General features: G+C 39.2%; 2 protein-coding genes across 2 annotated transcripts; both read right to left on the bottom strand.

The window, feature by feature from the left end:
- Positions 1-6,074: 6,074 nt before the first annotated feature.
- Positions 6,075-6,980, bottom strand: LOC127123326 (uncharacterized). Its single transcript, XM_051053556.1, has 2 exons — positions 6,891-6,980; positions 6,075-6,818 (listed from the first exon to the last, which is right to left on the bottom strand). Exons 1-2 carry the CDS (start codon positions 6,978-6,980, stop codon positions 6,075-6,077), a joined length of 834 nt encoding a protein of 277 aa, XP_050909513.1.
- Positions 6,981-7,539: 559 nt separating this feature from the next.
- Positions 7,540-8,580, bottom strand: LOC127123325 (uncharacterized). The gene has a single exon (XM_051053555.1). It carries the CDS (start codon positions 8,578-8,580, stop codon positions 7,540-7,542), a length of 1,041 nt encoding a protein of 346 aa, XP_050909512.1.
- Positions 8,581-8,844: the final 264 nt, after the last annotated feature.

Genomic DNA, 8,844 nt, shown 5'->3' with positions numbered 1-8,844 from the left:
CCTTTGTCCATAACTTAGCAAACCACCCCCTTTGCATGTCAAAACACTTTTCAAAACACCTAATAAAGGCTTTAACCTAATCAAAGATTAAAAAAACACAAACTTCACCTTTACTTTTAACCCCCGCACTTACTTGGTCCATATACCAAGCACCCAACAAATGTTGTAAGCCGGGTGTCTTTTTAGCCTCGCAATTAACCGGCCACAAGGGTGGACCATAAAAGAGCAAGCAAGAACAAAATAATGTATAATGGACATTATTTTAAGTGATAATTCCTATTATCACTTTCTCAAATAAAATCAACCAACAAACAAAATAACCTTTTAGGTGAACTACGGAACTTTGATTCTTCATTGCACTTGTGGGGTACGTAGGCATGAGATGTTCACACAAATCTTTGCAAGCATAATAAAAAACACAACATCTCCTTTTTATTATTTTAAAACTCTCTCACCATTTCTAATACTCGTAATAAGGCAAACAACATATATGAACAATGGTTCCTTAGAGTACCAAGGATGCGAAGGGTTCCTAACACCTTCCCTTTGCATAACCGACTTGCTTAACTAGATCTCTTTCTTAGGGTTTTATCGATATTTTCCCTTTCCATGTCTTTGGATACAATAAAGTTTGGTGGCTACTCTTGCTTTAGTGATTCGATTGAGTCAAGATAACCCAATATCTTGCATTCAAAAAATCTTGCCGCGACAGGTGGAGACTTTGCTGGGGAAAACTATTTGCACCCCCCAATAGCAAAGTCAGGCTAAATTACTTGTATATTGTTGTTTGTTTGATGGGTGATACATTTGTGGTGAGATAAGCTTTTACCCAAGCTTGAGCAAAACCATAAGAATAATATGTAATATAGTCATGAAGACCTCTTTGGCTTAGGTGATGTGGGGTTGACATGAGATTCGCACTTGGTGGAGACTCCCCCTGATTTCTCGAGGCCTTATGATTTAGCCATAATGGTATTAGAGGAGGACGACCCTAGGGTATGAACACCGAGAACCATAGAACCCAATTAACCCGTCTTTGCCTATTTAGGAAAACATGGTGTGATAATACCCTTTTGTCCCAGGCCTCTTTGGATTGATACATGATACCACACTTGAATGAGATTCTCTTTAGGTTATTATCATCCCTCACTTACGTGATCAGTTGGTAATAACTTCGAGATGGATTGTTGATATTCAAGCACCTTTGTAGAACCCAGTTACTTGTTCTATCTCCTAATCTTATAGTACACACCTTGTGGGAGGGGGTTTGACTTTATCCATCTTAGTCCCATGCTTGTGATCCTAAACCAATAACCTTTCATTGTGTGTTCATACGTTCATGCATCATAACATCCTTCACCCACTTTTAAGGAGATATTACTCAGGTTATTGCAAACTTGGACAAAGAGGGTCCCTTGGAATATTATGCCGGTTTGACCCTCGATTTCCCTTCGATAAAAATACCGATTCGTCCCTAAAAGTTGCGATGTCCGAATTATTCTACAAGTTTGCAATAAATCGGGTTACGATCCTTGAAGATGGATGAAGCATTCACATTAAAAAGAAAACTTCGGTTACCATTTTTAATTTTCAAGGATTCAAAAGTATATTCATTTGTAAACTTCTTTCGTTTGTTTAGAGGATGTCTTTGGAAAAGGAAACTAGGAGTCGGTTCCAGTTCAGTTTCCCCGGTCCAGATTTGTCTCTATTGCAAGACTTGACTGCTCGCGTGGAAGATCATGATGGATTTAGAAAGAGATATGGCAATCTTTTATCTCTGATGAAGGTGAAAGTGGATAGCATGGCTTTGAGGGTTCTTTCACATTTTTATGACCCAACATATCATTTTTCACTTTCCCTGATTATCAATTGTCCCTAACTCTCAAAGAATTCGCTTACATTGTGGGAATCCCAATCCGTGATAAGATTCATTTCATTGGAGGAGAAAAGGAACCGAAGTCGGACATTATTGGGGCATCTCTACACGTCCCAAAGGTTGAGGTAGAAAGTAGTATCATCAATAAAGGAGGAATTTCTGGTTTTCCCATCAAGTATTTAAGGGAAAGAGCATCGCATTATACCGACATGGGGAGTAATGATGTGTTTGCGGCAATCTTGGCCTTAATGATTTATGGGATTCTATTCTTCCCAAGCTTCAAAGACTTTGTCGATATGGATGATATTCGGGTTTTCATGTCTTGTAATCCGGTTCCTGCTCTTCTAGGAGATGTCTATTACTCCATCCACTTTAGGACCGAGAAGAAGGGTGGATGGGTCCGTTGTTGTGCACCTATACTGTACAAGTGGTTTATTTCACACTTGCCGCAATCCACTATATACAACAAGGACAACCTCATGTGGTCAAAAAGGCTTATGGCACCCACTAATAAGTACATGGTATGGTACAATGCAGCCTATGATATTAGGGCGATTGTAGTGAGTTGTGGAGAATTCCCCAACGTACCTCTTATCGGTACCAAGGGATTTAGTCCTTACAATCCATCTCTAGCATACCGTCATCTTGGCTATTCCATGGATGATAAACCTAAGTCTCTTTTGGTTACTCCTATTGTCATACGATAAGGTGAGGAGAGCGTGAATCTTAGAAGGGATGTTGCGAAGGCTTGGTCTCATATTTCTCGCAAGAAAAAGCCTGAGTTAGATCCTCGAAACTGTGTGGCAAAAGAGGCTTATACTACTTGGGTTAAAAGTTGGGATTCCAAAATCAAAATGCCATACCCTTCTCCACCACCTTTGAAGAATTAGCCTGTGGAGCCTGCTCATGTCTCTTTTGAGTAATTCAAGAAGCTAAAGGAAGAGAACGCCCAGTTAGTGAAAGATAGAGACATTTGGGAGAACAAATTCTATTTCACTAATGGGGAGCGTTCTAAACTCCGTAGTCAACTGCAGGAGAAGGAGGGTGTGATTGTTCGACAAAAGGTAGCTCTAGAAGAAGGGTTGGCAAAAAGGCAAAGGCCAGATAGAGATCTCAAGGCATTTTGGTTTGTTGTCGGTCAACACAAGGAGAAGCTGTTATGTACCGAAGGACTTCTTGGACAAGTATTGGAAGAGAATTCCGCTCTAAAGGATGAATTGAAGACTAGGCCTAGGGTTATTTGATTTTTTATATTTCTACTTGTACTTTTCTTTTTTGTTTGTAAGCATTTATTGTGTTGTAATGCAATTGTCACTTTCAGTTTGAAAGAAGTTTGCAAATGATTAAGACTTATCAATTCCCTGAAAGTAAGAGTCGATAAAGTAAAAGAAATCATGTGAATCCATGCATCATCTTGCATCATTTGTTGTCATATTTACTGTTAACCCTCGCACTTACTTGGTCCATATGCCAAGCACGCAACCAATGTTGTAAGCCGAGTGTATTTTTAGCCTCGCAATTAACCGGCCACAAGGGTGGACCATAAAAGATCAAGCGAGAACAAAATGATGTATAATGGACATTCTCTTAAGTGAGAAGGCCTATTATCACTTGCTCAAATAAAATCAACCAACAAACAAAATAACCTTTTAGGTGAACTACAAAGCTTTGATCCTTCATTGCACTTGGGGGGTACGTAGGCATGAGATGTTCACACAAATCTTTGCAAGCATAATAAAAAAAATACAACATCTCCCTTTTCTTATTTTAAAACTCTCTCACCATTTCTAATACCTGTAATAAGGCAAACAACATATATGATCAATGGTTCCCTGGGAGTACCAAGGATGCGAAGGGTGCCTAACATCTTCCGTTTGCATAACTGACTTGCTTACCTAGTTCTCTTTCTTAGGGTTTTATCAATATTTTCCCTTTCCATGTCTTTGGATACAATAAAGTTCGGTGGCGACTCTTGCTTTAGTGATTCGATTGAGTCAAGATAACCCAATATCTTGCATTCAAAAAATCCCGTCGTGACAATACTCTTCCCCTTTGGTTCTTTGACTTCCATAAGGACATCGTTGGCTATTTCAAGAGCTTGGAAAGAAGTTTCCAAAGCATCCTCACCAGCCTCAATGTAACTGAATGAAGAGAGGTGGCTTACCATAAGATCTTCCTCACCGGACACAATCACTAGCTTATCATCAATAACAAATTTCATTTTTTGGTGCAAGGTGGAAGTCACGGCCCAAACAGCATGAATCCACGACCTTCCAAGCAAACAACTATAATTTGGATTGATGTCCATAACCTGAAAAGTAATATCAAACACATGTGGACCCATTAAGATTGGCAGCTCCACTTCCCATATGATGGTCCTCCTCGATCCATCAAATTCCTTGGCAATTAATGTGTTTGGCCTTATCTCATCCCCTCGATATGCCAACTTAGTGAGCGTACTCTTAGGTAAAACATTCAGAGAGGAGCCAGCGTCCACAAGGACTCTTGCTAGGGTATATTCTAGCATTTCAAAGATATGTGCAAGCACGGTCATAGTCTTGGCCATCCTTCGTCAAATCTTCTCTACTGAAGCTGAGATGGTTGCATGTTGTAATGTTGGCAATTACCTCATCAAATTCATCAATAGTAATGTCGTGAGTGACATGAGCCTGAGCTAACAATTTCTCCAAGGCACTCCAATGAGCTGGAGAACTCATGAGAAGAGACAAAATGGATATCTTTGAAGGAGTTTGATGTAGCTGATCAATAATCTTGTAACCACTCTTCTTGATAATCCTTAGAAATCCAGTGCCTTCATCAGTTGAGATCACCCCTTTGCCTTTGTTGGTAAAAGTGGTGGTGGTTTATTTTGGTGGAATTGGTGGAGCCAAGTTGAACTGAGGGGTATAAATGCGACCAATGCGGGTCATTCTGCTTCCCATTGCTATGTCAGTGCTTATAATCTTGAGACCTTCTTTCTGACCTACTTTCTCAGACCTTTGGTTAACCATATTCGTATCATACTTCCAAGGAACTACTTTAGTATTCTCAAAAGGAAAAGAACTAGGCCTCTGGACAACCACTGGCTTAGGCATATTGAAGGCTGGTTCAACTAATTTTGGAATGTTGAAAATTGTCTGAACAATAGAATCCGGAATGTTAAATATTGGCTCTGGCATGTTGAAGACTGGTGTTGTAGTACTTGACTCAGGTAGATTGAAGATGGGTTCAATCACTGCTACCTCATTCTTTTTCATACGACTTCTTACTTGCAACACACCTTGGTTAATCAGTTCTTGAATATCCTTTCAGACCATTTCACACCCTTTAGGACCAATAGTACATTCTTCACAACTCTTATGGCAATTATTCAACAAACCTGCCTCCACTAACTTTGCATGAAAATCTCTAAGCAGAGTCTTGATTTTGTGTGCATCAAGATTCAAACTTTCATCATAATCATCATTAATAGCATTCACAGACCCATGAGCGGGAAAAGGATTATTTTTGACATTCGGGCCGATATCCCCAAATGAAAGAATCTTTTTCTCAATCAATTCCCTCACAATATGTTTTAAGTCATAACAACCTTCCAAATCATTCCCTGGGGCACCTTCATGGAACGGACAATGTGCATTGGGATTGTAATATGGTGGGAGAGGATCTGGTGGAGGTCCCAAAGGTCTTGGAATAGCTAACCCTTTCTTTAATAATGACATATATAATTCAGTGTAAGACATAGGAATCTGAGGTTTTCCACATTGTCTTCTATTTTGAAATGGAGCATTTTAGCACGGAGCTGGAGTCCTTTGTTGATAAACTGGAGCGTTGGGCGCTTGTTGATAAGTTGGAGTGTTGGGTGTTGTTTGAAAGATCAGAACTGCTTGAGTTGACTAATACACTGCTACATACGGCTGTTGAGCGAACTGTGGTTGTTGAACATATTGTTGTTAAGTAAAAGATTGTTGCTTTTTCCAAGACTGATTCTTTCTTCTACTACCCATCACTGCATTTGTTCCTCCTTCCTTTTTCTTATGGAAACTGCTAGAGAATTTCTTGGTATTGTTGTTGTTGTTGGAATTACTAGATGCAATAATCATCTTGCCATTTTTAAGCCAAGTTCCACTTTGATACCCACGACCACCAAGTCAGAAAAACTTGCAGTCACGCTTCCCACCATACTTTCAAAATATTCTGGTCACATTGTGTCGACGAACCAATCTGCCAATTCTTTTTCAGTTAATGGAGGTTCCACTTGAGATGCAGTCTCTCTCCACCTTTGTGCATATTCTTTAAAGGATTCAGAATCTTTTTGGGATATGCTCAACAATTGCCTTCTATCAGGAGCTAGATCCATGTTGTACTTGTATTGTTTGATGAAAGCATCAGACAAATCTTGGAAACAACGGATGCGAGTCTGATCAAGGGTCAAGTACCATTTGGAAGAGGCACCTTTCAAACTGTCTTGGAAATAATTGATCATGAGTTTGTCATTATCCACGTGAGCTGCCATCTTTCTATAGTATATGATGAGATGACTTTTGGGACAAGTAGCTCCTTTATGTTGATCAAGGTTGGGTGTTTTGAATTTTGCAGGGATCATCAATCTAGATACAAGGAAGATTTCTCTGGCAGCAACACCAAAGATCTGATCACCTTCCATTGCTCTCAGCCTTTTCTCAATAGTTTCAACATTTTCTCTCAGATTTTCATGTCTTTCATCACCTTCTTCAGACATATCAGGTATATCATACACTTGTTGATGATCATCGAAGTACGATCGAACTCGAGTGTGCATGGAAGTGGGTACAAAAGTGGGAATCACTTGATTAACTTCAGTAGTTAGTGGAACTGTATGTTGGGTGGACTGTCCTTGAGGAGGAGGCACAAAACCATGAGGAATACCAAAGGGAGTCCAAGTTGTTGGAGTAGCAACTGTTGTCTGAGGATTAATCACCGGATTGACGATCGCAGAAACAATTGTGGGTTAAGTATCCATCTTTGCACGTATTACTTGCAACATCTCCATTATTTGACCTATATTCCCACATAGATCTATAAGCTCTTCATTGACTCTTTCCATCTCTTGCTCTTGCTCGGCCATTCTACGTCGGGCTTGAGCTCTAGTGTTGTACTGGTGTGAAGGTCTCAGTGTGGAAACTATTGGAGAAGAAATGACAGGAAAGAGTTTTTATTTTGAGAAAAAAATGCAAGTGTGATGAAATATGCATGAATTCAATGAAAATGAAAATTTTAAAAGTTTCAAGGAACTTAAGAGATGATTGCAAAAATCAAAAGGTAAATAACAATGACCAAAAGAAACTCGTTTCATTAATCAAAGAGAGTTACAAAGTTTGAGTACACTTTCAAAAGTTCTAAACAAAGCTAAATAAAAGATAAAAAAAGTCCTAATGAGATTCCCCTAGTAGTCTCAAGTTGAGCTTCTTAATTTGTTCTTCCATCTCAGCCTTCTTGAGCACGAGCTTGTCCATGATCAACTTCCAAGGAGTATCTGACTGAACGCCAGAGGAAAATAAATCCTCTTACACCTTCCTCTTCTTGTTGGAGAGATCTTCTTCATTCTTCATCTTCAACTGCCTTTGAAGTTCTTCATTCTCATTGTTGATGATTTGATACTTGTTCTTCCAAGCGCCCCTTTCTTGCTACGCTTTGGTCAAAGCAATCTTCAACTTCTTTGCATCAGTCATAAAAATATAGGTAGGTTCTTCGTCAGCTAAAGGCAAAGGCTCTTGGCGAGGATAAGGCATTTTCAAGCTGATGGCCCTATCTTGCACCCATCTAAGGTAAGGTTCTAAAGAGACACAATTTATCTTCCCTGAAATTTTCTTTTCTAGCTTATGAACATGGCGCCAAGCGTGCACAATATTCTCTTTGAGAGCTTTGCAATATTCATATTCCTTAAAGAACAAACCCTTCAAGTGAATATTCTTTGGCTTATCTCTCATTGGATAACCGATTTGACGACGAGCTAGGATTGAGTTGTAACTGAAGCCTCCTTTTGTACCAAGAAGATGTACATTAGAAAATCCTCCACAACTATCAATGATATTAACTCCATCATAGTTACGAATATACCAAAGAATATCTGAATGTGTGAGTGACATAATCTTCTGTGACCATAAAAGACAATCCTTAAGATCCCAAAAAGCATGAGACCTCGGCAAGTGAGAAATAAACCACTTGTACAATATAGGCACACACCATGTAATCATTCCTCCACTATAAGAATTCCTCGTATGAACAGAATGATAGGCATCGGCAAGCAAAGTAGGAACTGGACAGAAGATCTTGATGGAATCCATGGCAACAAAGTTATCAAAACTAGGAAAGGTGAACAATCCATAGATAAGTAGAGCAAAAACAGCCTCAAGCGCATCCACACTCCTCATTCTAGCAAAATACTGAGTTTTGCTCATTAGAAACTTAGCTGTCAAACCAAGCATTTTTCCTTTTATGGTCATGTGATCCTTGATCTCTAACATTTTCAAGTGAGTAGCCTTTGCAATGTCTTGATCTTTGGGATCTTCCTCCAAACCAGAAAATGGAGCTTGACTAGAAATAGGAACACCAATCAAATGAGAGTATTCTTCAAGTGTTGGCATAAGCTGATAACTAGGGAAAATGAAACAGTGATACGCGGGATCATAAAACTGAATCAAAGTAGAAAGAAGCCTATCTGCCATGTTGATCTTCAAAAGAGAGAGCAAATGTCCATATCTTTTGCTGAAAGCCTCTGTGTCAACAACCAAAGATCCTAATCTCCTTAGGTCTTCTAACTTAAGACTCTTGAAAGTGTAATTTTGAGTCTTTTTCCCTCCAAAATCCTTGATAAACCTAATATTTGCAACAAAAGTTCCTAAGCTCCTTGAAAACTTTGTTATAAAAATGATGTTTATGATGCACAGATGCATGAATGCACAAACACACAAACAAGGGTCACACACAAA

This window comes from Lathyrus oleraceus, chromosome 2 (assembly GCF_024323335.1).
Source record: "Lathyrus oleraceus cultivar Zhongwan6 chromosome 2, CAAS_Psat_ZW6_1.0, whole genome shotgun sequence".
In the NCBI taxonomy this organism is placed as follows: domain Eukaryota; kingdom Viridiplantae; phylum Streptophyta; class Magnoliopsida; order Fabales; family Fabaceae; genus Lathyrus; species Lathyrus oleraceus.
Note: the sequence above shows the minus strand (reverse complement) of the source record. Positions and strands in the feature narration are given on the sequence as shown.

Excerpts from the sequence above, each read along its gene's own strand:
- LOC127123326 (XM_051053556.1), bottom strand. The coding sequence starts at position 6,980 with ATGGCCGAGCAAGAGCAAGAGATGGAAAGAGTCAATGAAGAGCTTATA. Across the intron at positions 6,819-6,890 it reads AAATAATGGAGATGTTGCAA|ACAACAGTTGCTACTCCAAC; the intron begins GTAATACGTGCA and ends ATTAATCCTCAG.
- LOC127123325 (XM_051053555.1), bottom strand. The coding sequence starts at position 8,580 with ATGGCAGATAGGCTTCTTTCTACTTTGATTCAGTTTTATGATCCCGCG.